The 27,771-nt window shown below is 42.2% G+C and overlaps 1 protein-coding gene across 1 annotated transcript in view; it reads left to right on the top strand.

The window, feature by feature from the left end:
- LOC122834763 (filamin-B) overlaps positions 1 to 27,446 on the top strand; it is a 63,997-nt gene extending 36,551 nt beyond the window's left edge. Inside the window, exons 16-49 of the mRNA XM_044123484.1 lie at positions 616 to 739; positions 1,426 to 1,586; positions 1,664 to 1,754; positions 2,558 to 2,712; positions 2,817 to 2,934; positions 3,751 to 3,830; positions 3,923 to 4,108; positions 4,896 to 5,210; positions 6,622 to 6,715; positions 7,623 to 7,823; positions 7,901 to 8,074; positions 8,153 to 8,315; positions 8,758 to 8,918; positions 9,766 to 10,057; positions 10,879 to 11,032; positions 11,102 to 11,291; positions 12,267 to 12,514; positions 13,012 to 13,095; positions 14,200 to 14,305; positions 14,384 to 14,524; positions 15,139 to 15,267; positions 15,392 to 15,565; positions 16,366 to 16,524; positions 17,276 to 17,479; positions 17,559 to 17,711; positions 17,800 to 17,922; positions 19,981 to 20,247; positions 20,950 to 21,087; positions 21,170 to 21,285; positions 23,445 to 23,577; positions 23,879 to 24,055; positions 25,103 to 25,321; positions 25,409 to 25,618; positions 26,483 to 27,446. Of these exons, the coding sequence (XP_043979419.1) occupies positions 616 to 739; positions 1,426 to 1,586; positions 1,664 to 1,754; positions 2,558 to 2,712; positions 2,817 to 2,934; positions 3,751 to 3,830; positions 3,923 to 4,108; positions 4,896 to 5,210; positions 6,622 to 6,715; positions 7,623 to 7,823; positions 7,901 to 8,074; positions 8,153 to 8,315; positions 8,758 to 8,918; positions 9,766 to 10,057; positions 10,879 to 11,032; positions 11,102 to 11,291; positions 12,267 to 12,514; positions 13,012 to 13,095; positions 14,200 to 14,305; positions 14,384 to 14,524; positions 15,139 to 15,267; positions 15,392 to 15,565; positions 16,366 to 16,524; positions 17,276 to 17,479; positions 17,559 to 17,711; positions 17,800 to 17,922; positions 19,981 to 20,247; positions 20,950 to 21,087; positions 21,170 to 21,285; positions 23,445 to 23,577; positions 23,879 to 24,055; positions 25,103 to 25,321; positions 25,409 to 25,618; positions 26,483 to 26,670 (5,628 nt within the window). The 3' untranslated portion in view covers positions 26,671 to 27,446. The remainder of the gene's footprint in view (positions 1 to 615; positions 740 to 1,425; positions 1,587 to 1,663; positions 1,755 to 2,557; positions 2,713 to 2,816; positions 2,935 to 3,750; positions 3,831 to 3,922; positions 4,109 to 4,895; positions 5,211 to 6,621; positions 6,716 to 7,622; positions 7,824 to 7,900; positions 8,075 to 8,152; positions 8,316 to 8,757; positions 8,919 to 9,765; positions 10,058 to 10,878; positions 11,033 to 11,101; positions 11,292 to 12,266; positions 12,515 to 13,011; positions 13,096 to 14,199; positions 14,306 to 14,383; positions 14,525 to 15,138; positions 15,268 to 15,391; positions 15,566 to 16,365; positions 16,525 to 17,275; positions 17,480 to 17,558; positions 17,712 to 17,799; positions 17,923 to 19,980; positions 20,248 to 20,949; positions 21,088 to 21,169; positions 21,286 to 23,444; positions 23,578 to 23,878; positions 24,056 to 25,102; positions 25,322 to 25,408; positions 25,619 to 26,482) is intronic.
- The last annotated feature ends 325 nt before the right edge of the window (positions 27,447 to 27,771 follow it).

Raw genomic sequence — 27,771 nt, 5'->3', positions numbered from 1 at the left:
GGGAAAAAAAAACAAACCTAAAAACACAAATTTGTTGGAAGAGTTTTGAGAAAATGTGAATAAATCCTGTCACCTGACAAAAAACAAAAGTTTTACTTTAAGGAACCAGAATCTAATATATTTGGGCTTTTTAATATTTATCTGCAATTCTAATTACTCTTTTATCATATTTTAATTCACCAGCATCAATTTTTATTATATTGAGTATTAAAATGCAAATTTTATTCTGAATATTTAAATGTTTTTAAGGGTTCAAATAAATCATCAAATTAATGGGAACAAAACCAGCAAAAAGCTTAAATAAATGTGAGCATTAAAGTAAATTTAAACATAATTACAATTCATTTTCTTTGTAAGATTTAAAAAATGACAAACCTTTATTGTCTGGTTGTGATTCTGGTTCTGTTTGGGTCAGAAGCTTGAAGTTTAAATCTGCAGCTCCTCTTGTAGGTTAAAACTTTTCAAACTAATAAATTATTGATTACTGATTGACATATTTCATTTCAGCATCAATGTCAATCAGATGCATTTAAAAGTGCTTTTATTGTGAAGGGACATGTGTTTCTGCATTCTGCGAATGTTGCTTTAATTAAAGAGCTGTGGGTGTGTTTGCAGGTGAATGTGGGGAAAGGAAGTCACCCCAACAAGGTGAAGGTGTTCGGTCCCGGAGTGGAGCGAAGCGGGCTGAAGGCCAACGAGCCGACACACTTCACTGTGGATTGTTCAGGAGCCGGAGACGGTATAATACACACACACACACACACACTTTCATGACCCTGAAATACGCCTGCAGGAAATTCATGCCCTGAGGAACACACACGTCGTCCTTCATCACCTGCTCACACTCACTAATCGTTCATCAACAGTCAACGATTAGTGGAAAGAAACGTCCTAAAATACTTTAAAAATCAGTTTTTGGGAAAATTGAAACGCTTTTCAGGAGTTTGGATGACGAGAAATGAAGCCAGTTTACAAATCTGCAGATATTTTGATTGTTTTTGTAGCTTTTTTTCCTCAACCTTTCCCCTCTGAACCAACAACTTGCGTAAACAAAATGATTACAATGTGACTCTCAAAACAGGACAAGAAACCTAGAAAAAAAAAAAGTCTGACTTCATCTTTCATCAGCTGAACAGAGTTGGAGGCTGTTTTGGTTTTGGTCTCTGTTGTGTTGACATAAACTCTCATAGAGAAAGTGAAAATCTCCCAGCCGTCGTCGGTTTCTCTCTCTGCGGTCACGGTTTCGTCTGTCGGCTCTCTTCATTCTTTGAATTCGTCGCTCTGTTTGTATTACTGGAAAACCTGCAGCATCCCCAGTATTTCAGGTGTTGGTGAAACCGGCCGGCTCCCCCTAGAGGCAGAAACTGTCTCTACACCATAAGCAGGTATGGGGTTGTTTATCTGGTTTGTCCTGTTTGTGTTCAGGGGACGTCAGCGTGGGCATAAAGTGGGACTCCAGCACAGACAGTGAGCAGGAGGCCGACGTGGACTTTGACATCATTCCCAACGCCAACGACACGTTCACCGTCAAATACGTCCCTCCTGCTGCGGGCAGGCTGACCGTGAAAGTCATGTTCACCGACCAGGTGTGAGCAAAGCTCCCAAACGCCAAGCTGGGAGGTTCTTAAAGTTTGTGATGTAATTTATTTGTATTTGGATCCAGGAAGTCCCTCACAGTCCGTTCCTGGTGAAAGTGGAGCCGTCTCACGATGCTTCCAAGGTTAAAGCCAAAGGTCCGGGTCTCGCTCCGACCGGTGAGGAACCTCACTCCGCTCCTCTGCTCCAGCAATCCACTATTATTCTACAAATTCATTTATTCTGACTAATAATCTGTTGTTTTGACAATCAGATAAAGAAATTGGGACATTTTTAATCTGATTTCTTATATTTTTTTACATTGTCAGAAATACATTAAAATGCAAATAAATGATTCACATCCTTTTCTACATAAGAAAATAGAGATTTTATTGCATTAAAGGCAATAACAAACCTTTCTTTAGTGGATTCTTGATCATTTAGAGCAAAGGATAATATAAATACAGCTGATCTGTTTAATTTTTGAATTAAATGATCAATAACTGGATGGAAAAAGGTGCCTGAGTTTTAGTCTGAGTTTTTTTTAACATAATTTGAAGCAGCAAATTCAAAAACTGCCTCTAGAGGTTTTCTGAGCAGAACTACAATAGAAAATTACAAATAATTTGTATAAAATCATGAAAATAGCATCATATTACGAGAATGAAATTCCAATTTCATCATCATGCATAACGACTTCATTCTAGTATGTTTTGCTTTATCTATAATTTGACTTTATTCTCTTAATCTTTTATTAAAATGGCTTTAATAGTCGGTTCTCCAGATTATATTTACAAACGTTTGACTTTTTTCTTTCAGTTAATTTAAATTTTTTGTCTGTTCTCCAGTTAACAATTAACTGCTCACTAAATTAGTTGATCAATATTTCAACAATAGATTAATCGGGATCGATCGGATCGTTGCAGCTCCATCTGGAGTGTTTCTGCTCGTTTTGAACCGTTTCCTGTCTGCACCTGTGCAGGTGTGGAGAGCGGGAAGCCGACCCATTTCACCGTGGTAACCAAAGGAGCCGGTAAAGCTCCGCTGGACGTTACCTTCTCCTCGTCGGTGAAAGACTTCGACATCATCGACAACTACGACTACTCTCACACCGTCAAGTACACGCCTGTGCAGCAGGTCTGGATTTTTACTGGAAACGTTTAGAATTGAAATGGGAAGAAACGAACGGACTCTGCAGTGAGACAGGAGCTTGATTTGGGTCGTGCTCTGAATGTCTGCAGGGCGAGATGACCATCGTGGTGACCTTTGGCGGTGACCCCATTTCCAGCAGCCCCTTCACGGTTGGCGTTGCTGCTCCGCTGGACCTCAGCAAAGTCTCTGTGGACAACCTGGACGGAAGTGAGACGTTTTCTTTTACTGCAGGCTGTGAGACGTTCAGGGATCGTCTGAAACTTCAGCTCTGAACTATCAGGAGTTTCATCTGAGAGTTTTAGCTTCTGCAACTAACGATTGTTATAGATATTTATTAATCTGGTGAAAAACAATAACACAATTCCTTTAGTGAATGCTTGATCATTTGTAACACAGGAAGCATCTGCAGCACAAAAACAGCAACATGTGAAAAGTTCAGCGCGTTCTGCCCGGCTTAACGTCGAAACCTCTGATCGGTTTTATTTATCTGATCGGTTTTATTTATCTGATCGGTTTTATTTATCTGATCAGGACCTGGGGAAAAAATAAAGGAAATAAAGAAAATAGCATTTTTTTAAAAAGGAAAAAAATTTGATGTAGAAAATAAGTTTTATTTATTTTTACAAAATTTGAACCAGGTGAAGCTGAAACTATGAAACTTGATTTCTGGGCAGAATATATTATCTTGTTACATTTTTTACAAAAAGAAAATGTAAAAAGAGAAAATGTTGTCTTTCCATGTAGAAAAGTGTTTTCTTCATGTAAAAAGTAGAGAATACATTTCTCTTTTTACTGCCCTGATTTCTAATTGTTGTTTCAACAATTGACTTTTTTCCATCTGTATTCTCCAGCTAATGATGATTGAATGATAAATTAGTTGACGATTATTTCAATAATTGATTTGTCGTGATTAATCGCTTCCTCCCTTCTTTATATTTTCTGAAATTGTATTATTTTTGCACCATTTAAAACGAGTGGGTCGTGTTTCTGAGTCGTAGCTGACGCTTCCTGAACTCCTTCCAGGGGTGGAGGTGAACGAGGAGCAGCAGTTCATGGTGGACACTCAGGGCGCCGGAGGCCAGGGGCAGCTGGAGGTGGAAGTGGTCGGTATTAACGCTGCAGTTTACATTTTTACAGCTTATTAACTCGACCCTGATGATGACGAAGCTCTTTCCGCTCCTCTTGTTGTTTCCAGCTGAGTCCCAGCCAGGGAGCGGTTCCCTGTAAAGTGGAGCCTCAGCCGGGGAGAGCAGCCGTCAGTTTGGTCCGCTACACCCCGACAGAGGAGGGCGTCTACGCCGTCAACGTGTCCTACGACGGGCACCCCGTGCCGGGAAGCCCCTTCCCTGTGGAGGCCCAGCTGCCTCCAGACCCCAGTAAGGTGAGCGCAACACGCCGTCCGCAAGGAGGAAGACGGACACTTTTTCTCTTTCTGGTCTTTTTACTTCAGGTTTGAACCATAAAGAAACCATCTAACAGCGGAGCTAGCTTTGATTTAATTTAATTGGCTGTTTTGTGTCTTGGTTCGTGTGACATCTGTGTTAATGTTTTGGTATTTAGACATGTATATTAGTGCTCTTATTTTGAAGCCACCTTGTGCAGCACTTCTATTTCCTCTCCTCTCTTTCTCTACTAACTTTATTCAAAGCAAGAAACCAACAGAAATAAATCAGAGCAAGATAAAAACATAAATATCTGAGGAACATTGAATGAGATCAAGATTAGGTTTAGTTTTTAAAGGCAGATTAAATTTAAATTGAAGTTAGCACGTTAGCATTAGCTTCTACCAAAGACGGTGTTGTTGTAGCAGGTTAGCGTTGGGACAGCTAACATTTAAACATTTACTAGGGGGGTTAGGGTTAATGTCACTAACTCTAGTTATTTGCAGACGTGGGTGGCTGACTAGTTACATTTACTCGAGTAGCGTTTAGGAATTGTTATGTTTAATTTGCACATAACTTTATATTTAGTAATAAAAGAAAGTACAATGCCAATAAAATAAATTTAAATCAAAAGAAGAGCAGTGGAATTTTAAAAAGTTGAATCAGATTTTAGGATCAGTTGCGCAGCTCTTGATTCGCCTCCTCACGGTTTCACTCCGACCCAAATCTTTATTTCTCTGGTTAACTTCAGGTTTAATTGGTAACGTCGGTCTGTTGTGGTTCCAGGTGAAGGCGTTCGGTCCCGGTCTGAAGGGAGGTTTGGTCGGCGACCCGGCCGAGTTCACCATCGACACGAAGGGGGCCGGAACCGGCGGTCTGGGCCTGACGGTGGAGGGTCCGACCGAGGCGAAGATCGAGTGTTCAGACAACGGCGACGGCACCTGCTCCGTCTCCTACCTGCCCACCGAGCCCGGAGACTACCTGGTCAACATCCTGTTTGAAAACGTCCACATCCCCGGCTCGCCGTTCAGAGCCGACATCCAGATGCCCTTTGACCCCTCCAAGGTGGTCGCCTCGGGGTCGGGGCTGAAGAAGGGGAAGGTGAGACTTTTCTGTTGCTTTTATTGTTCAGCCATCTTGAGTTCTTCAAGTTTTAGTGCAAACTGAAGATGCGCCGATCCGATGTTAATATCTACATTGATCCCAATATTGAGAAAAATTATTGATCGGGTATCGATGGCGATGTTCCCGAATCATGAGGGCAGATCTATTCAGTCTAGTTCTACGCTTTGTTCTCTCAGCAACGCCATGCTTCATTATTTATTTTATTTCTGTAAATTTCTATTCACATTTCCAAACCATTTGAAAGTTTAGTTTGTAGTTTATTAGTTTGTAGTTTATTAGTTTGTAGTTTATTAGTTTGTAGTTTATTAGTTTGTAGTTTATTAGTTGGTAGTTTATTAGTTTGTAGTTTATTAGTTTGTAGTTTATTAGTTTGTAGTTTATTAGTTTGTAGTTTATTAGTTTGTAGTTTATTAGTTTATTAGTTGTTCTCCTAATTGCACTGACAAACAAATTAAAGTTGTTTTTACATGTTTCAGCTCGTGAAGCTAATGGTTTATTTAAATGTGCTGTTCTGGTCCAGAGTTATAAAATACATTTTAAAAAAAAGAAACATTTCAGTCAATCAGTTGGTTTCCTGTATCGGGTCGGTACTGTGATACTAAATCTCACATATCGGTATCAGAAGTGAAGAAAGTGGCTCGGTGCATCCCTACTAAAAAACAACTTTCCAAGGTTATTTCTCCAGAAATAATGAAATGTATAAACATTTTTTAAAGCAGAAGTTTTATAATAAATGGTGCAACAAAACAATCGGCTCTCAAGAATGAGACGAAACGAGATTTTAATTTTTTTGTGCTTTTCTCAGTCTAAGGCGCTCAAAAGGAAAGAAGTAAAATTATTTTATTTTGTGTTTTCTAGTAACATCTTTAAGTCTAAAAAACATTAAAAAAGAAAGCTGACCTTACATTTTGTGGTCGTTTAATCTCTCATATTCTGTGTATCCTCTTGTTTTTTCTTTTGGGGCTTTTCTGTCGCGTTTTCATTGTGACTCGAGTCGGTTTGAGGCTAGCTGCTAACATACTCTTGCTAGCTAAAATAGTATATCAGTAAGAACTATTAGTTCTTTAAATAGGAGAAAACCTGCTAGCTTGCTTTTTTCCATATCTATCTTAATTAAAGTGGAAAGTTGTCACCGGTTGGCTGGACGATGTTTGCCATTGGATCGCTTCTGTTGCCAACCCAAACGATGCTGCATTTATTCTGTGCAGGAAGCTTTGCACTCTGGGGGTTGAGGCTGTTTCTGTGTTGATGCTGTTCTTAAATTTAATTGATAATAATCTTAAAAAGGTCTTAAACTTCAAAGTGTTTGCAGATTTATTCTGTTCAACTAGAGATGATGGTTTCGGTCCAGAAATGAAGAAGTAATCTGGGCCTCTGGTGTTTGCAGGTTGGAGAGATCAGCGTTCTGAATGTGGACTGCTCTCGGGCCGGGCCGGGTCAGCTCAGCCTGGACGCGGCGCCCGAGTCTGGGCCGGGCTCAGGTAAGACCGGATCGTAAACGGCCACCTGGGTCAAAGTGTGTTCAGTGAAGAAGCAGAGAGACTTCTGGGTAAAAGTTTTCATCAGATATTAATACACCGGTTTTAAAATAAAGGCTGAAATTTCCTGCTTTTAATAGGAAAAAAACTTTATTGTAATTCAGCTGCACATTTAAAATATAGAAACTGAGCAAAAATAATGATAAAACATCAATATAAATACATAATATAAAAATTTAATGGAAATTCAATTTATTAGATTAAATAAATTATCTGGCTAATATGTCCCACAAAGTAAGTTGTATAACTTTTTATACTTTGAACTTTTTTACGTTTATCACTCCACAACATTAAACCTGTTTAAGTCAGTAGTTCAAACCCATTTCTGTCTGAGAAAGTGTTTAAATTTTAATGTGATCATGTTACAACAAGTCTTCGTGTAGTTTGAGATTTCTATAAAAGATAAACGAAGCTTCCAGTTGAAAATGTTTATTAATTTTATTTGTTTTAGAAAAGTGTGCCATGCATTTATATTCAGCCTCCTTAATGTAAACAAACATCTGCAACATTTGAAAACCAAAGAGACTATTTGCCTTCAGTCCATAAAAATAAAACTTTAGAGTAGCAAAAGCTACATAACCTTTTAAAACTTTAATATTTTTAGTATCTAGAATAGGAAAGTGGTGGTAATTTCTTTAAGAAGCACCGTTTTATTTCATGCATGTAGCGAACATGGAAAAAGTAACGGCATAAAAATTTATGATAAGACCTGAACATTGATATTTAGAAACTCTCATCCAGTTCAGCTGAGCTCAAACTGTTTTAAAAATCAGAATATGTGGGACGTTTCGGCGTGAAGACAAAGGAATCATCCTGAATGTGTTTTGTCCCAATTTTCTCTGTATTTCAGGCATGAAAGCGAAGACGGAGGTGGTGGACAACCAGGACGGGACGTACACGGTGACCTACGTCCCCCTGACCTCCGGCATGTACACCCTGATGCTGAAGTACGGAGGTAAATCCGTGCCAGGCTTCCCGGCCAACGTGATGGTGGATCCTGCAGTCGACACCTCCAAGGTCAAAGTGTTTGGACCCGGCGTCGAGGGCCAAGGTGTGCAGCTGGAACCGATTCGTTTGGGGGAAAAGTCACTAAAATTCAAGTGTAACGACTTTAAATTTCCTCTGCAGCCGTTTTCAGAGAAGCCACCACGGATTTCACAGTGGACGCCCGACCTCTGACCCGGCGAGGAGGGGAGCATGTGAAGGCCCAGGTCAAGAATCCGTCCGGCGCTCTGACGGAGTGCGTGGTCACCGACCAGGCCGACGGGACCTACAGCGTGGAGTACACGCCCTTCGAGAACGGTACCGCTGCAGGGCGAGGCTCGACCCGTTCACCTGTGGGACTGTTGGGGTTCTGAAGCGTCTGCTTTGTTTTCCCAGGCATCCACAGCGTCAGCGTTCTGTACGACGACACGCCGGTTCCCAAGAGTCCGTTCAGAGTCTCTGTGACGGAGGGCTGCGACCCCAGCAGGGTGGTGGCCACCGGGCCGGGGCTGCAGCAGGCCCTGACGGACCAGAACAACGGCTTCAACATCATCACCAGGTGCTTCACAGCGTCGCATCTTACAAAGCAAAATTATTTCTCAATGAGAAAAATCTGCTTTTCTCATTACTGAAGTTTTTATGACCTGAATTCAAAGTTCAAATAAACAGAAGCTGTAAAACAAGATGGCCGCCCTCTGTGTGGTGACATCACTGAACTATGGAAACCCCCCAAAAATACAAATTTTCCAAAAATTAAATCTTCAAAAACCAAAACGATTGTTTAAATAACTTACATGAGAATCCTTTGAACACTGATGGTTTAAAGCAGAAATCATTATTTTCAAATTTAAAACAAAACTTGATTTTTGAATTGAATTGTGGCTCCAGAAATCTGAATCGAGTCGTGAGATTGTAAAACTTTCCCACCTCCGTTACAAACCATAAGACGGCGTCTTTGCTCGACCCGTTCTCCACCGTCATGGCGTCGTTTCTCCCCACAGGGGTGCAGGAATCGGCGGCCTCGGCATCACCGTGGAGGGTCCGTCTGAGTCCAAGATGTCGTGCAAAGACAACAAAGACGGCAGCTGCAGCGTGGAGTACGTTCCGCTCACGCCGGGCCTCTACGACGTCAACATCACCTACGGTGGCGAGCACATCCCAGGTGAGGTCATGCTGGCTCAGTGTTGGCAGATGTTCTCGTTAAAATCCAGATTTCAGATGATTTTTGTTTCTTTGTGGGGATTATGATAAATATGACGTGACGAAAAGGAATGAAACACTCGCGTTGGCCTTGAACGCATCGTAAATAAACTTTGATGGCCCGGGCCTCATTTCCGCCTCATGTTCTGAGGTCGTTGGATCGTTTCTGTCTAGTTAAACTCGTGCCGAGCGATCAACTTTAATGCTTCAAAGATGTGGCCAAGAGGTTTTTGGCTCCGACGGCAAAGACGCGGCTCGGTTTTATTGACTTTGTTCGGCATGTTTAACACCTTTAATGAGCCGCGCCAGTTCTTGGTTTTGATGTTTGCTGCGCCGACAGGAGGTGTCATGATGTCTGAACACATCTGCAGCACATGAGCAGGACGTAAAAGGAGGATTTGTTTGAGATTTCTTTGTCTTGAACGTCCAATAAAATGCCAAACTCTTACACAAGAGGGGCAAAAATCACAAAAAAATATTGAGGTTTTTCCTGTTCAGCAATAAACTAATCATTCAATTTGTTAATTTAACAAGGAAGGGCATCAATGTAGAGCCAGAATGTAAAATTGTTTTGCAGATTTGCCATATTGCAATAACAGGATTTGTCTTTTTTTCCCTTTTAACGTTTCCTGTTTTTACCAAAGTTTAATCGATTAAATGAAAGCCGTGACTTTCATTTTTGACCAAGTAAGCAAATAAATGTGGTTCTGTTGAAATGTTGGTTATTCAAAGATAAATACTTTATAGCATTTTCTATTGCCAGAAGATTTGAATCGAGCATTTAAACCCCTCAAATTTTTATTTTCCAGGAAGTCCATTTAAGGTCCCGGTGAAAGCCGTGGTCGACTCCAGCAAGGTCAAGGTGTCGGGTCCAGGTGTGGCGTCGGGAGTCAGGGCAAATATCCCACAATCCTTCAGTGTGGACTGCAGGAAGGCTGGCGAGGCGCCGCTGGCGGTGGCGGTCACGGGCCCGAAGGGGCTGGCAGAGCCGGTGGAGGTGACGGACAACGGCGACGGGACGCACACCGTGTCGTACACGCCGTCCGTGGAGGGACCGTACTGCGTCTCCGTCAAATACGCAGACGAGGACGTTCCGCGCAGGTACACACACGTATACACACACGTATATATATACACACACACACACACACACACAGGTATCATAACTAGATAGCTATGTTTGCGCAGCTATCTTTGTGGGGACCAGACTTTGGTCCCCACAAAGAGCAGTGGGTCCCCACAACGTGGTACATGTCAGGAAAATGGTCCCCACAAGGTATTAGAAACAAACGCACACACACACCTTGGTGTGTTTGTGTGATACTGGGAGTATTAACCACTTCACATCACCACCATGTTTAATTTGTTTATCTTAAATTCCCAATTTCTTCTGAATGACTGATTTTATTGAATTTAACCACTTCATGTACGACTTTCTGAAATAGAAATCTGGCTTGTGTAACAACTTCTACGTACTTTTCCTTACTTAAAGAAAAAATATTAAAATATCTTCATATTCAAAGCAAAATAACCCACCAGTGGGGAAAATGGAAGCATTCAGATTATTATGCTATTATATTAATTATCTTATATGCTATTGCTATTATATTAGTTTTATTATATTATCTTATATGCTTTTGCTTTTATATTACTTGAAAATGGTCTCAAAACAACAATATCATCATTTATCGTAATAACTTCTGGGATATTTTATCACCATGACAACTATGGAGCACTTAATTCATATTAATCTTAATTCAGAATAATCCAAGACAATCAGTTAAGTTACCGACCAAAGGAAACGATCACAAAAGGTTTTCAAAGCTTCTGAAATGTTGAATTGAGTAATTTTTGGAAGATTTCCTGGTTGGATTCATGATTAGCGTTCAACTCTTAACTGTTGTTTCATCTGATCCCTTCAGTCCGTTCAAGTTCAGGGTTCTGCCGACCCACGATGCCAGTAAAGTGCGTGCCAGCGGCCCTGGGCTGACCAGCGGCCTCCCCGCCAGCTTCCCGGTCCAGTTCAACATCGACGCCAGAGACGCCGGCCAGGGCCAGCTGAGCGTGCTCATCACGGTCAGTAACGCGCTCGCGCTCACACGGTCACCAGAAAAGACTGCGTCACAATGCGTTTGTCCACCGCAGGACCAGGATGGGAAACCCAAGCAGCCCAGTATCCATGACAACGATGACGGGACCTACACGGTGTCCTACGTCCCCGACCGCACCGGGCGCTACACCATCGTCATAAAGTACGGCGGCGACGACATCCCGGCGTCGCCCTACAGAGTCCGCGCCACGGCGACCGGAGACGCCAGCAAATGCACGGTGACGGGTAAAAACGGCGTTTACCCGAGCGAAGTTCTTCAAATTAAACGGAATTGCTGTCAAACTTTTGTGCAGCACAAATTTTTGTTTGTGCTGCTATAATTCAGATTTACAAAAAAAGGTCTCTGAGGTTTTCCAGATTAAAGCTGCAATCTAAGTTTATAAAAAATAAATTTTTTAAACGTGTTGAAACTGTTGTGACAGTCAGTATATCATGGAAAAATCCAACTTCTCCATCTTCTCACAGTGCTACCTAGAAACAACCAATCACAGCCTGGAGGCGGGTCTTAGCGCTGTTGGTCACAATCTACTGTGGCGCTGCCAGATTGTCCCTGTCAGCAGATTCTGTTATGAATGCTAAAGTTAGTTAGCACAACCACCGATGGCCTGAAATGGCAAGTTGTTTATCCACCATTAGCACAATTGGCAGTGAGTACATCAGAGTGATTGACTGCGCTAAGACCCACCTCCTGCCTCTGATTGGTTAATTTTGGTGAATTTCTTGGCGCCAATAGCAGCTCAGGGAGAAGATGGAGGAAAACTTTCCACAGACTATCTCTCAGAATAAATTGTCATGACATGCTGACAGTTGTAACAAATGTGAAAAACACATGAAAGCTACATTCTGCAGCTTTAACCAATCAAACTAAATTATTAGTTAATTGTGCAGCTATAGCACAGTTACACACAAAATTTGTTTTTTTGTAAATGTGGCAAGTTTCCAGAGGTCAGAGGTCAACCATTCCCACCTTCACATTTACAAAATGTAACAAATTTGGTGACAATCAACTCGGCTACGTTTGTGCAACAATTTTTGATTTTTTTTTTTGTAGCAATCAGGGAGTGATTGTGGCGAACCTCTGGAATCATTTATTCATGTCTTTAAAATGAAAAACTTTTACTGAATGTGTGACACCAATTGTGAGATTGGAAGAAGCTTCGTTCGGTGGGTTCAGATCGACCAACGGTTCCGTCTCCCCAGGACCGGGCGTGGGCCCGACCGTGGCCATCGGCGAGGAGCTGGGCCTGCTGGTGAACGCCAAGGCAGCCGGAAAGGGCAAGGTGAGCTGCGTGGTGGTCCAACCCGACGGCAGCGAGGTGGAGGCCGAGATTCTGGAGAACGAAGACGGCACCTTTGACATCTTCTACACCACGCCGGCTCCGGGGAACTACGCCATCTACGTCCGCTTCGGAGGGGAAAACATCCCGCGCAGTCCGTTCAAAGTCATGGTGAGGGGGCCGTCGCCAACTTACATCAGCGCAAAGATGATTTCCTTTTATAAAAATGACGGCGTGAAGCTGAAGATGCTGAGGCGAGTTTTAGATTGTCTCTTTTATTTTGTTTTTTAACTGCCGACGTCCACAGGAAACGTATAGAAACCAGTCAAAAGGGCAGAACCATGTAAACTGTTATAATTTTATTTCTGCTTTGCTGTGATTCTTTCATTCATGTTTAAGAAATTCTTTAATCTCCATGGCAACCATTCAGCTATGCAAAACGCCTGGGTGGACTTAGCCCCGCCTCCAAGGGGAGTGGGCCTCCCCCTTAGAATCCCAATAAAATCCACTGAAGTTTGTGGTTTAAATACCTTTTTGGAGGGAATTAATACTTTATGAGGAACTCTAATTATTAATTACTTTCTTTTTTTTTTTTTTTTTTAATGGACTATTCAGCTTTTTTTTTTTTTTCTTGAATTAGAAATAATCTGTTTTATCGTGTCCCTCAGGCTACTGATGAAGTTCCCATCATCCAACAGCAAATGGCGCAACAGAGACAGGCCGGTCCCCCTAGCGCTGGCTTCCAGCCATGGGTACCACAATACACTCACCAGCACACACACACACACACACACACAGAGAGAGAGCGCCATGTTCCAGGTATTTGTAATGAATTACCAATAAAATAAATATATATTTTTTTTCCTGCAGATTATCTGTTCATGTCCAGAGCCAATAAAATATGCACAGTTCACACTAATTAAATTTTTATTTTATAAAGATTGATCTGATTTTAATAATCTGGTCATTTGTTCAGGTTTGGGTTTTTATGGATAAATTATGGATAATATAACTCTGGATAGAATTGAAATTTCTGTGCAACAGCAAATAGACTCACAAATATAGAATAAAGCAACATAAATGGTGAACAGTGAGGGCGAATCTTATTTAATTCACAGTTTAATTGAACATGTCAACACAAAAGTTTTTAATGAAAAGTAGCAGTTTGAAGAAAAAGAATCTTATTTATCCAAATAGATCTTTTGTATATACAATTTGTATATATAAAATACAGAAGAACATTATCTTTGACTTGCTATACTTTAAAATTATTTCATTTTGAATATTTTCAACATAAATATTCCAGTTCAGAGGAATTTGCAACTGAATTGGTTAAATAAATAAAAAAAATTACAAAATGCTCATGTTTAAATTAGCATTAAAAGACAGATTATTTACAATTATTAACAATAATAATCCATAGATCTGTATTGGTATGGATGTAAACACACACACACACACACACTCCTTTCTGTTGCAGGTGAGCTGCTGCAGGTTCAACACCAACTTCTCTCTCTCTCTCAGTTTCAAAGTTTTCTCACTCGGCTGTTTTTCCTCTGACATCATCGCTTCCCTTTCTCCTCTCAGCCAATCGGATTGCGGCACACTAACATCATGCAGGTTTCTGGGTGGCTCTAATGACGGTGCCTTCTCTCATTTAGGGGGTTAAAGTTTCCATTCTTCATCACTGGCTGCATCATCACGGTCACCGCTCGTCTTCCTCCTTGCCGCTTCACTGCTCTACACTTCCCATGATGCCCCTGTGTGGGCGGGGCTTGGATGCAGCAGCATGTTTGCAGTGCAGTTCAGTGAGTCTGTTTCTAGCTGTAATCCCTCTCCACCTGTGTGTCGTTCAGGTGACGTCAGAAAATTACCAGCCAATCAGCAGCAGCGTGAACGGCAGTGGCTTCAGACCGTTTGACATGATCATCCCGTTCGCCTTCAGGCCGGGAGAAATCACCGGTAAACTCCGTCACAGAGGGGAGGAGCAGAGAGAATGTAGAGCGGAAGTGATGCCTTCACTGTCGTTTCTCTCTGCAGGTGAGGTGCTGATGCCTTCAGGTAAGTCTGCGCAGCCACTGATCGCAGACAACGGAAATGGGACAGTGATAGTCCAGTATGCCCCGACTGAGGCTGGCCTGCATGAGATGCACATCAAGTACAACGGCACACACATCCCAGGTCGGTACCGACGTAAAGCTGCTTTTACAAATTTGTAAAAATCTGTCCGATGCAGAGAGCGATTGAATTAATTAGAAAAACTTTTAAAAAAGAAAAATATTACCGTTTAAAGTAAGAAGCTTTCGCTTTATTCTGGTGACGATGATCGATCAGACATTATCTTTATTGGTACCAATATTGAAAGAACTGTATCGGTCAGGTATCTGTGTTGATGAGCCTGATCCATCAGGGCGGATCTATTCAGTCTAATTCTATGCTTTGTGCTCTGATAATAATTTATTTATTTTACACTATATTTAAAATGACTCAAACACTTTTATTTAGTAAAATTACCAGTTTCTATAGAGAGAAAAATATCAGCCCAGAGTATAAACTTTAATGTTTAATGGGTGAGATGTGTTGAGTTTGGAGACACCTGCTGTCCAGAGAAGGAACTGCAGCTGGTACCAGGAGAAAGTGATCATACCAGAACTGATTAAAATGGTTAATGTCTTTCTGCTCCAAACTTCAGTGGATGTTTTAAAACATAAACTGTGACTTGGCTTTCCTGCAGCCACTCTTTCTGTTTAAAAGAAATGTTATAAATCGGTTGAACCGTGTTCTGTTTGTTGCAGAATCTCCGCTCCAGTTCTACGTGAACCACAGCAGCAGCCCCAATGTTACGGCCTTTGGCCCTGGACTGAGCTACGGCGTTGCCAACAAGGTGGCAACCTTCACCGTCTGCACAGAAGACGCCTCTGAAGGTACGCTGCAGGAGAGGAGCGAGTCCAGCATGGAAATGTTTAAAAACCTCACATTACTCACTTTCCTTTTTCCATTTCAGGTGGTCAGCTGTTTTAACGAATCTAAACGTCTCTCTCTCTGCAGGCGGTCTGGACCTGGCTATCGAGGGTCCGTCCAAAGCGGAGATCAGCTGCGTAGACAATAAGAACGGGACGTGCACCGTCAGCTACCTTCCCACGCTGCCTGGAGATTACAACATCCTGGTCAAATACAACGAAGATCACATCGAAGGCAGCCCGTTTACCGCCAGGATCACGGGTCAGAACCACATCAACACACACACAGAGCCTTAAACAGGACAGTAATGATCACACAACAGAAAAATTAAACTTTTACGGTAATGCTTCATTCCTCCATCTCATTCAAAATGCTTCACAGAAAATAAAGAAGCAAAATACAAGTTAGAAAAGTGAAGAGCATTTAAATTGACTGACTGGCACCTTTCAGAAATTTATTGTTTAACGGAGGCAACAGTTTCTGCACATCTCAGGGTTTCTGGGAGTTTGTTCCAGAGTTGAGGAAAATAGAAACTAAATGCTCCATTTCCAGATGGAGCGTTTAGTTTCTACATAAACTAAACTTTGTTTAATGTTTAATCCCAGCTTCAGCCAGCAGGTTGAACAGAAATGTTTTTAAAGGACAGCGGTCTTCAATCCCAACGAGTTTAGTTTTCATTTCTATATATATATTTATATTCTTTGGCTGCTTAAATGAGAATCTTTTTCCCAATTTATTTTATTTCTTTATTTCTTTTTCAGTTGTCCATTTTTAATTTTAGAACATTTCTGTTTTGCCCTTTTTCATCTTTTTCCTTTTCCAATTTTCTTTTCTCCTTTTTTTCATTTTCTGCATAAATTTTATAATTTTATTTTCTTCATCCTTTTTCTTGTAATTTGTATTTCACCTTTTTCCCCTCCTTTCTTCCACTGTGTATAACTAATTCATATATATTTGGTGTCTGAACTATTAGAATATTTTAATAGTCCACATCTCATGGATTTCAGTTGTGGTTGTCAACATGTTGGGTTAAAATGTTTGTTCGTCTTCCTGTTTCCCAGAGTACAACCAGCGCCGCTCTCAGGTCAAACTGGGCTCTGCAGCAGATTTCTTCCTGGACATCAATGAGACCGACCTCAGCGTGTTGACCGCCAGCATCAGAGCGCCGTCTGGACGGGACGAGCCCTGCCTGCTGAAAAGGATGGCCAACAACCACATTGGTAACACACACGTATTTACTTCTTATTCTGCTTTCTATTGGTGCGTTGCATTGTGAAGTCGCGTGTGAAACATCCCGCCAATCTCCCAACGATGACCGGCATCGGCTTTAGCTGTTTGATTATTGATATAATGCACTAAAATTTAAATAGACGCCTGATTTTAAAAAAGAAAGAGGGACACAGTGCTTTGCTACTAATAGTCAACACTAAGATAAGAAGGTCAGGAAGACAAAATAGTGAGGGGGAATTGGGTCCATTATGCTGGCTTGACTTTGATAACCTTAAGATGTAAATGTTCTGTAAAACGGGTAGTTAAATTAGCCAACAGCTAGTCTGGCGGCTACCACTGGCCCGGATTCATCAATCTAGGTCAGTGGCTAATTTACCACAGCAATCACTTATTATTAATCACAAAATGAACATTGAGCCTAAAAAGTAATATTGTAATGGACTGAATGTTCTTTTTATGTGATCAATCCTTGAGTGTTTTTTGGTGTTTAATCCTGATACGGTCGTCGTCTCAGTTGCTATGGTAACGGGTCTCTGTGTACCGTAGCCGACATACAGTCAGAGTGTTTTTGAGTTATTATTAAACAGGTTTTCTACATTATTTTCCCCTTTGCTGTGGCGCTGTGCATTAATCAGTAATCCGGGTTTCATTTTGTCGATGGCGTCGGTCAGTAAAAGAATCGTTTTGTCCTCCAGCATTGATGACGTACAGGTGGCTGATTCCCTTCCATTTCCCTCGCAGGCATCTCCTTCATCCCCAGGGAGGTGGGCGAACACCAGGTCAGCATCCTGAAGAACGGCCGGCACGTCCCCAACAGCCCCATCACCATCAATGTGGTCCAGTCCGAGATCGGAGACGCCGGACGAGTCAAAGCCCACGGCGACGGCCTCGTTCAGGCCACCACCTTCACCAACGCCAGCTTTGTGGTCGACACACGGGAGGCAGGTCAGTCCGGCGCCCTGACCTCTGATGACCCAAACCACTTGGCGTTGCACCTCAACCTTTGCTCTCTGCGTTTGGACAGGTTACGGCGGCCTGGCTCTGGCCATCGAAGGTCCCAGTAAGGTGGACATCCAGACGAAGGACGTGGAGGACGGGACCTGTGAGGTCTCCTACTGTCCCACCGAACCTGGAAACTACATCGTCTCCATCCGGTTTGCAGAGGAACACGTCCCAGGCAAGATCAGCTAGAGATCGGGTTTTCCGATGAAGCGGAGTTCCCGCTGAAGCCCGGAGGCTTGATGAAGCTTTGTTTTTATTTACAGGAAGTCCGTTCACGGTGAGGGTAACCGGCGAAGGTCGCATCCGGGAGAGCATCACCTGTCGACAGAAGGCGGCGTCGGTCGCCAGCGTCGGCAGCATGTGTGACCTCAACCTGAAGATACCCGGTAAAAACACACTGACGGGTGTGCTGTGGTGGTGTAGGGGATAGCGCAACCCACATTTGGAGGCTTTCAGTCCTCGACGCGGCGGTTGCGGGTTCGATTCCCGGACCCGGCCGACTTTTGCCGCATGTCTCCCCCCCCTCTCCTTTCCCCTTTCCTGTCAGTCTACTTTCAAATAAGGGACACTAGAACCCACAAAAGACCCCCTGGTGGGGAGAAAAAAAAAAAAAAAAAAACACTCTGACCATCCACTTTGACCATCTGTTGGTGCCGCCCTGGGCGACCGCCATAACGAGTTTGTAGAGCTTCCAACCCTTTTTGGCTTTTTATAAGAAACATGATAAGTTGCTTCTGAGACTTTTTTCTTCTCGGCAGGTTCAAGGCAGGTTCTATTTTTTTGCATTTTCTCAGTGGTTGTTTCCGGCTTCATTCACACCAGACCCGTTTAGTTCGCTGTAATCCAACTCCAGCTGGACTTGAAGAGTCCAGTTTGCTTGGTGAGGCGTGAATGCCCGTCGAACTCTGGTCCGTCTACAAACCTCGATCTCTGTTCAGTTGAAGTGAATTATGTAAACGCCAAGCGGATCGGACACGCTGTAAAACCAGGAAGTGGACTACAAGGCAGGGCATTCTGGGTAAATTCAACCAAAACAAATGTGCTAGAAGTCCTCCAATTGCTTAAATCTTACTCTATTCTATTTTTGTTTACATTTTGTGAAGAAGGAAGTTGTGTTCATAGTTTTAGATGCAGCGCCTCCACAGGTGAGGAGGGGAACTGTTTTTTTGTTTTTTTTTTTTTTAAGTATTTGGTTTGAATCAGTCAAACTGTGTCTACTGGACTATCAGGTTTGAAAACACCCCAACTATGACAAAATTAGCTTAAAGTAGAGGGAATCTCAAGACAGGAAATAGTTTTCAGCTGAATGAGTTCACATCGCTCAGCCTGGTTTTATTTTCCAGCTTTCTGTTCTTCTCTCAGCTTAATCAGTCTCATTTTCTGTGTTTGCTCTTTTCTGATTCTACTTTTCTTATTTCTTCTAACTTAATTTTCGCCGTCTCCATATTTCTCTCAGATTCTCTTCATTTCCTCTTCCTCCTCTTCCTCTCTCCTCTCCCTCCATCTGTGTGTCTCCTCCATCTTTCTCTCTCCTCTCCAGCTACTTGGTTCCTCCTGGTTTTATCTCGGCAGCTCCTCTCTCGCCCCTCTTTCCGCTCTCACTGCTCCCTCTGGTGGTGTGGAAGACCCGGCGGTCGGGGCAGCCGTCCCTCTGCTGCTGCCCAGGATCAGAGCCCCTCCCTGGGCCGAGTGCGCCTCATTTCCGGCCTCTCTGGTCTGGTGCTGGTGGGAGCGGCGCCGGGTGTTTGGGTTGTTGATGTGCCCGGTCCAGCTGGTCCAGCTGGGACGGCGGGTGCGTTGTTAAACACGGAGCGAAAGGTTTGCTGCATGAAAAGCTTCATTCTGAGTTGCAGCTGTTAGTAATTAGGAGGTTTTTAACTTTTCACCAGGCCTACTGCAAAAACAAATTTAGTTGGAAGTTATTGCGATAAACAATATTGTTGTTGTTTTGAGAACATTTTCAAGTAATGGGATAATAACAATGCAAGACCACATTCTCACGGGTCAATAAACTTTAAACTCTGAACATTTAGCACTGGAAGACATTTTAAATATCCAAAATACAAGATAGTTGCACTATAAACTAGTCCAAAAATACTTGGGAAGATTTTTGGGTTTTTTTTTGCAGTGAAGTAGAGGCCGAAGTTTAGGGCCAAAATGGCTAAATTTGTAATAAAACTGAGGTTTTGGTCCGATGAATGAAGATTATGTGCTGGTGTGACGTTTCTGTCAACATCCAGGCTGACTGATTATTTCAAAACATTTTCCTTAGGAACCCCAGTGACAAAAATCTCCTTGAACAGTTTGTTTTTCCCTCCCCAGATTTTCCAGATTTGGGTCAAATTAAACGTCTTTAATACGTTGCAGAAAGACTTGAAATCTGAATAGATTCTTCCTGCGTTAAATAATCTGTACATTAACTCTGTTGTTCTGCCTTTTTGCAGCGATGGACATGCAGGACATCACCGCTGAAGTCACTTCGCCATCTGGAACCAGCCGGCCTGCTGAGCTGGTTTCCATGGGCAACGACACCTACTGTGTGCGGTTCGTTCCCACGGAGATGGGCGTGCACAGCGTCGGCGTGAAGTACAGGGGCGTGCACGTACCGGGAAGCCCCTTCCAGTTCACCGTGGGCCCGCTGGGGGAGGGCGGCGCCGGCAAGGTGACGGCAGGCGGTCCGGGCCTGGAGGGAGCGCTGGCCGGGGAGCCAGGTACGAACTAGAGGTCAAAGGTCAACCGGCCTCCCCACATTTACTAAATCAAGCAGGTTTGGTGTCAAACAACTGTGCTACGCATAGTGTAATTATTTTATATACGAGTTTGGTTGGTTTTGTTAAAGCTGCAGTATGTAGCTATTATTAAAATTTTTTATTAAAAAAATAGTTAAGTTATTTATAACACAGAATTTTTGTTACAAAAACATAAAAAGCTTCAACATATTTATGCTACATGCTTTTTATGACAATATTCTGATGTTGCAAATACATAAAAATGTTGAAAAACATCATGTAGCATTTAGCAGCTCGATCGTGAGTTTGACTGACAGAAATGATCAACCAATCAGTCAGGAGGCGGGTCTTAGCGCTGTCAGTAAAGCTCATAAATGCGCTGCTAATTGTGCTAATGGTGGAGGAACTCTTTCCCGTTAAAACAACACTTTGTCTGCCACCATCGGTGGCTATGCTATCTAGCCTGAGCATTGATGAAGCTGTAGGCAAGCAGGGAGCAAGGAGAGGATGAGCAGCAACACTTGGAGAGTGATTGACAGCGCTCAGAAGCTCCTCCTGGCTGTGATTGGTTGTTTCTAGTTGGCACTGGGGGAGGCGATGCCAGCTAGTTTGTTTTAATTGGATGTGACATCCTGCAGCTTTAAGATCAGGACTTACTTTCATTCCTGTCCGACCCGCCAACAGCCGAGTTCAGCATCTGGACGCGTGAGGCCGGCGCCGGCGGTCTGTCCGTCGCCGTGGAGGGTCCCAGCAGGGCGGAGATCGCCTTCGACGACCGTAAAGACGGATCCTGCGGGATCTCCTACGTGGCTCAGGAGCCCGGTAGCTAGCACTCAGACGGTTCATGCAGCAGCTTTGCTTTTGAAGGTAGCTGAGAGTCACTCCTTCGCTCCCTCCTCTGCAGGCGACTACGAGATCTCGGTGAAGTTTAACGAGCAGCACATTCCCGACAGCCCCTACCTGGTCCCGGTCGTGGCGCCGGTGAACGACGCGCGGCGCCTCACTGTTGCCGGCCTTCAGGTGAGGCATGAGGAGACACCTCCACACCCTGCCTTTTCCTGCTTCCTGAAGGGACATTGGGGCACAGCTGCATAAAACTCCCAGATAGTGGAAGATCTGCTGACCTGTGAGGGTTCGACTGCTTCAGGCGCACTGATGCAACAAGACGTGTTAAAAACGTTACGGTACTCAAATCTGCAAATTAAAGATGAGAGAATAACAGAGGAAGATTAACATAAAGGAGGAGAGAAAACTGGCATCATTCTTGGCAGAGTTGGTAGAACTGAGTACTGAGCTAATCTTTTTTTGCTTAGTGCTCTTACATTCCTCTTAATCTTCCATTTTCTTGCTCCGTTATCTCATTGGGGTCAGAAAATGGAGGAGTGCTGGTGCCGATCTCCAGCTTCCCCCAAATCAATTTATTTCAATTAATTCTGAAATGCCAATGTATTTTACATAAAGTTTTTAAGATGGTAAAATTCAACAACTGTGTTGAGGTTTTGTTTCTAGTCTATTAAGAATTCAGGAAGTTAGTTGTTTAGCATTTAATGCACTTAGCTTCCCCTAAATTAATTCTTCCAAATATTTTCTGAAGAGCTAATTTAGTTGGTCGTTCTGTAAACATTCAGCTGTTTAAACTTCAACATTTGGCTACCAACTGCCAGCATTGGGTGTTTAGCGTTCATGCTAACGTTGGAAAAGTTCAGTGCACTTATCTGGAAACGTTTGGTTGACACTAATTTGTAAAGGACTAATTTCCTTGGCTGTTTTGTAAACATTCAGTTAAACGGCTCGCCGTCTGTGTTTCAGTTTTTGCTTTGGACTGTTAATAATTCAAGAAATTTAATTCTGGCTCAGTAAACTTGATCTGCTGCAACTCGTCCCTTTTTAAAAACGAGCCGCAACAATTCAGAATTTTCTCCAGTTCTGCATTAAAACATTTCAGGTTAAAACCTAAATAAATCCTCTTCCTGACAGTTATCCAGTCGACCTCTCAGGTTGTCAAACCTTCATTTTGTGGGAAAAAAAGAAACTAGATTTTCTTATGCAGCTGCTCCCATGGATTGTGACCACAGCCAAGCAAACTAACTAAAGACCAAAACTCGTCTTCTAACTCAAACTCTGCAGAAATTAAACTGAGTGCCCAAAAAAAACAGAATGTGAAGAATAGAAGCTGATTTCATGCAAACTGGATCCGATTCTGTCTGGTTCTTTGCTTGGTTCTGGTCCGTCCCTGCTTCGGTGTGGAACTGTTGGTGTTTCTCTTGTGTTTCATTTAAAGGCTTTTAACAGCGCCACCATCAGCTCTGACTGCAGCACTGCAGCAGGCCAGCAGGCCTCATGTTTGTTCACATCTGAAGTTTCAGGTCCAAAAGTTTCTGCTTCTCATTTTAAATTCCAGAGGACATAAAGCATCTGAAAGCATCAGTCGCTCCTGATAAAATACTGGATAAAATAATCATTTTATTCATTTTTACTGGAGCTTTACCTATGAAATACAATATCACTCTATAAAGATTGAGAACTCACTTTAGAAATAGTAATTTTTAAAGATATTTAGTTTGTACGGATTTTAATTTAGTGTTTTCAAGGTTTAAGTGCTTGATTTCTGCATAAAGTCCTTAAAAGTACTTTATATTTACACAGTTTTGTAATAAAGTGCAATCTAACATTTGATTTGAACACTAAATTTAAAAGCATCATTTGTAGTTGAACCCAGATACACATTCATTTCTGTCTGTTAAATTTCTCTAAACGTCTCTCATTTTGGGTCAGTTAGAATAATTCAAATTATTTCTATTTGCTAAATGCCAGAAAACTTAACATTTTTAAATATAAGGTTACTTTATAAAGACGGATCACTATAAAGCTAATAAACAGTAAATTTTAAAGATATTTAGCAGGAAAAGAAAAGTTTAACTTTAGTTGCCACTAAATGGTTTGTCAACAAGATGGCAAAACGTTAATTTTGTCTCCAGGTTAGTATTTTTTTTTTTTTTGTGCCCGTTTTTTAAATATTTGTTTAAAAGGTTTTAGGCCTAAATGTAGTAAGTTTTGAGTCTCTGACTGCTGCAGCTGCAGGAAGGAGCTCAGGTAGGTGAAGAGAGCCCAGAATAAATCCTAACGGAGCCAGAAGACGCTGCTTTCACTGAAGTTACTTATCTGTCCACGCCCATCAGGAGTCCGGTCTGAAGGCGAATCACCCAGCATCCTTTGCGGTGCGTCTGAATGGAGCGCAGGGGAAGCTGGAGGCGAAGGTTCACAGTCCGTCTGGAGCGCTGGAGGAGTGCGTCGTCACGGAGCTGGAGAAAGGTCAGCCTGTCGTCTCCAGGGGTCAAAACAATCGATTCACAACAAAGCAACAATTTCTGCTATAAAAACCAATTTTTAATAAACTGCCTGATATAAAAATGTTGATGTGAATTGGTTAAAATGAGTTTATTCAAGAAGACTCATTAAAACAATAAATTTGATGTTAAACAAGTTTTTTAAAAGAATTTCTCATTAAAACAACAAAGTTTGTCGTTATGAGATTCTGCTCCTGAATTAATTTATTTTTCTGAACCTGAGCAGGTAAATCAGTAAAGGCTCTTTGTGCCTTTCTTTTTTCCAGATAAGTACGCCATCCGCTTCATCCCCAGGGAGAACGGCGTCCACACCATCGACGTGAAGTTCAACGGCTCTCACATCCCAGGAAGTCCTTTCCAGGTCCGGGTTGGAGAACCAGGACAGAGCGGAGAGCCCGGTCTGGTGACGGCGTACGGATCCGGTCTGGAGAGAGGCACCACAGGTGAGTCACCTGTTCGATCTGACTTCCTTCCCGTCGGTTACGGATGTTTTCTCAGTCAGTCGATGTGTTTAAAGCTGGTATCCATCTTGAATTCTCAGACACTTTTAGGGAACGAGTTTCAATTACGTTTTAAAATTGATTTATTTCTTCATAAAGTCCTTATTTATTTTGTATTGAAGTCCAATTTAACATTTGATTAAAACCCTAAATTTGGAAATCATTATTCGTAGTTAAAACCAGATATTTAGAGATGATAAATATATAACCTTTTATAACCTTAACATTTTTCTCAGTTAAACCAGAATAAACTTCTTGTTTTGGATCAGTTAGAATTATTAAAATTATTTCTGTTTGCTAAATGCTTGAAAACTTAGCAGGAACATTTCTAAATATATTTAGATATATATTTTATTTTCTTAAACCAGTCAGGGGCTTAAAGTGTGCACAAGAGTGTGCAATTTCAGAAAATAAAATTTATATTTAAATAATATTTTAGTTGATGCTGTAGAATACCATAGTAGGCCTGTCGCAATAACCAATAAATCAATTAATCACATCATAAATTAAAACAAACTCAATGATTTCCATTTGCGTGATTAATTTCCTCTTTTGACCAAACACTGGAAGATAAAACTCTTCATTCTGCTGCTTTGGTCTCAACTAAACTGATTTTTGGAGGAAGGTTTTGTTTATAGAGACTCTCTGATTCATTTTATTTGTTGTTTCTGTTGTTTTGTTTTGGATATTTAAAATGTTTTTCAGAATTTAAAGGTTGTCGATCTGAGAATGTTTTCTTGCATTATTATATCACAACTTAAAAATGCTCTCAAAACAACAATATTATTGTTCATCACAATAACTTCTGGGACAATTTATCGTCCAGAAAAATTGATCAAAACAGGCCTAAATAACTGTGAGCTGAAACTGTTTTTTATTTTTGTTAATTTTTATTGTTTTATTTCCAAATGGTGGTGCTGGAAAAGTTTTATTATTTGCCTTGAAAATACGTGAAATTAGAAACCTGAATGTTTTTGTTTGATTCTGCAGGAACCCAGTCGGAGTTCATCATTAACAACACCAAAGCGGGACCCGGCGCGTTGGCCGTGACCATCGAGGGTCCGTCCAAAGTGAAGATGGACTGCCAGGAAATCCCTGAAGGTTACAAAGTTCACTACACTCCGATGGCACCGGGAACCTACATGATCAGCGTCAAATACGGCGGGCCCAACCACATCACCGGCAGCCCCTTCAAGGCCAGAGTCACAGGTCCGTACCTGTGGGATGAGATCCCATCCCCACCAGGTCCAAAGCTACACCTTTCACCCTTACAACTGGCTTTCTGCGTTTCCTCAGGTAACCGGCTGGTGAACGTGACCAACGCCAACGAGACGTCGACCCTGACGCTGGACCCGACTCTACGAACAGCCGGCAGCGGCTTCGCTCAGAGCGCCATGCCCAGACTGGGAGACTCTGACGCCAGCAAGGTGCTGAGCCGAGGACCCGGACTGAGCAAGGCCTTCGTGGGCCAGAAGAGCAACTTCTCTGTGGACTGCAGCAAAGCTGGTAGGAGGCTGGGCCATGCAGCCGCTGTCAACTTCAAAAATTACAATAACTGTTGCTGAGGATTACTGTCTGCTACCGAAACGACGATCCGGTAGTACGCCATCTGCTGCATCCCCAGGGTGTGAAGCTGTAATTGTCTAACTTTCTGTTTAGCATTTTTGCTAACTGTAGCGCTCTTAGCTTTTCCAAATTAATTCCAAATCTCTAACTTTACATGGCTGTGCTGTAAACATTCAGTTGGATAAAGTTCAACGTCTGTGTTGACGTTTTGGTTATCGCCTGTTAAGAATTCAATTAGACATTTAAATTCATGCTCTTATTTTGAAGGAGATTAACAATGTTTACGCAACAGTTTCATTTCCTCTCCTCATGCTCTTCATGAGGTTCAGCAAATTGTTTATTCTGTACCCAGAATGCATCAGTGAAAAGCCTGATGTGCTTTCTGACTGAAGCTGTACTGTGTTCAATTTCACAAAACCAGCAAAAATGAAACAGAGTGAGAGGTTTGTTCCAAACTATCACTTCCTGAAGTGCAGATTGAACAGGAAGGTGTGCAATAACGAACTGGACGTTTTATGAATATTTATTATCTATTTGGCCCAAAATGAAAATAGGTTAGACCCTCCTGTCATATCGGAGGCAGCTTGTCCACATTCTGTCTCATACGGGTCGATCCCAACTGCAGCCATTTTGTTTATATTTTTCTCTTGCATGTTGGTTAAGAGTGTCTGTAAACTTTTCTGTCGTTCTCAGTCATGGCTCAGCTGTCGTTTGGGCTGCCTACCAAGATGGCGCGGATCTCTTTCGATCCAGACTGGTGGGAGTTTTGGTTCCGGTTCTGTAATGATATTTCTCTCCTCCCAGGTAAGAACATGCTGCTGGTGGGCGTGTACGGCCCTCAGGTCCCCTGTGAGGAGGTTCTGGTCAAACATCTGGGGAACCTGCAGTACAACGTCAGCTACGTGCTGAAGGAACGGGGCGGCTACGTCCTGGTGGTGAAGTGGGGCGACGACCACATCCCAGGATCCCCGTTCAACGTCACCGTCCCATAATGCACCGCGGGAAAAACCGTCGAACCTTCTGCTGCTGAGCTGGAGAGGAAACATTGACTGCACTACAGATTACTGTTTAATGAAAACGCTGCTGAACAAAAAACAAGCTCAATCCTCCATCTCTGTAAAAGTCAAGGATTTTCTGCTCGAACATTTTAATGTAGTTAAAACGCTAAAAAGAATCCCAACACGATCCCAAAATGTTAAACTGGATTTAGGGAAAACAAGCATTACTTAGAGCTGGAATAACAAAGCACTTTGATGTTCAGCGCTCAGTTCCAGGGTGGAAACTCCTTCTGAGCTGGTTGGTCCACACCAGAAACGGCCAACAGAACCAAATTGGTGCCAAACGGTGATTCTTCATCTCAGTTGGGGAAAAACCGGACTTCTTCCTTTTAGTTTGTGAAACTACTGATTATTTGTCACTCCCAGAATTCATCTCTTCCTCAATGTTGCCATAAAAGTTGACGGTTTATGCTGCCTTCAAGCTGCTGTTTGCTGCAGTCCACCACAGACTACCTGAGCCAGTGGCTCGGTTCTGATCCGTTTCCTCTGTCTTCATCATGATCTGAGCTGGAGAACATTGAATCTGTCTTAGTGTCCTTAATGCCGTCGCATTATCACTGCTACTTTTGATACTTTAAGATGAAAAGGAGTTTTTGTATGAGGGTGGGGGGAAAACTTCTCATTTTGTATTGGGGAATGTGAAACTAAATCCTGATCTGATGTACTGTATGTTTGATAATTAAAATAAACTGGAATCTAGAAAAATTCAATCTAAATCTCACTTCTTGTTTGTTTTTTTTTTTCTTTTTTTTTTTAAGAAAAATAACCTTGTAAGACCAATACTTTGAAGGGGCAGTATTGTGTTTTGCAGGCTCATAGTTCCATTTCATAATATAAACAAGTAACTGTTGCCTGAAATTATTATAAAAATGCTGCATATATCAAATATGACTTAAAAGAAATCTACTTTCTCATTTTAACATCTTGAAATTGGGCCTCTGTCTCTTTAAAAGCTCCTGCTCTTTCTGAAGCTCCGCCTTCAGGAAGTCGTCACAACATGGCTCCTCTATTAACCCCTTAACGTTTAACCTGCTA

Source organism: Gambusia affinis, linkage group LG07, assembly GCF_019740435.1.
Source record: "Gambusia affinis linkage group LG07, SWU_Gaff_1.0, whole genome shotgun sequence".
NCBI classification, from domain to species: Eukaryota; Metazoa; Chordata; class Actinopteri; order Cyprinodontiformes; family Poeciliidae; genus Gambusia; species Gambusia affinis.
Note: the sequence above shows the minus strand (reverse complement) of the source record. Positions and strands in the feature narration are given on the sequence as shown.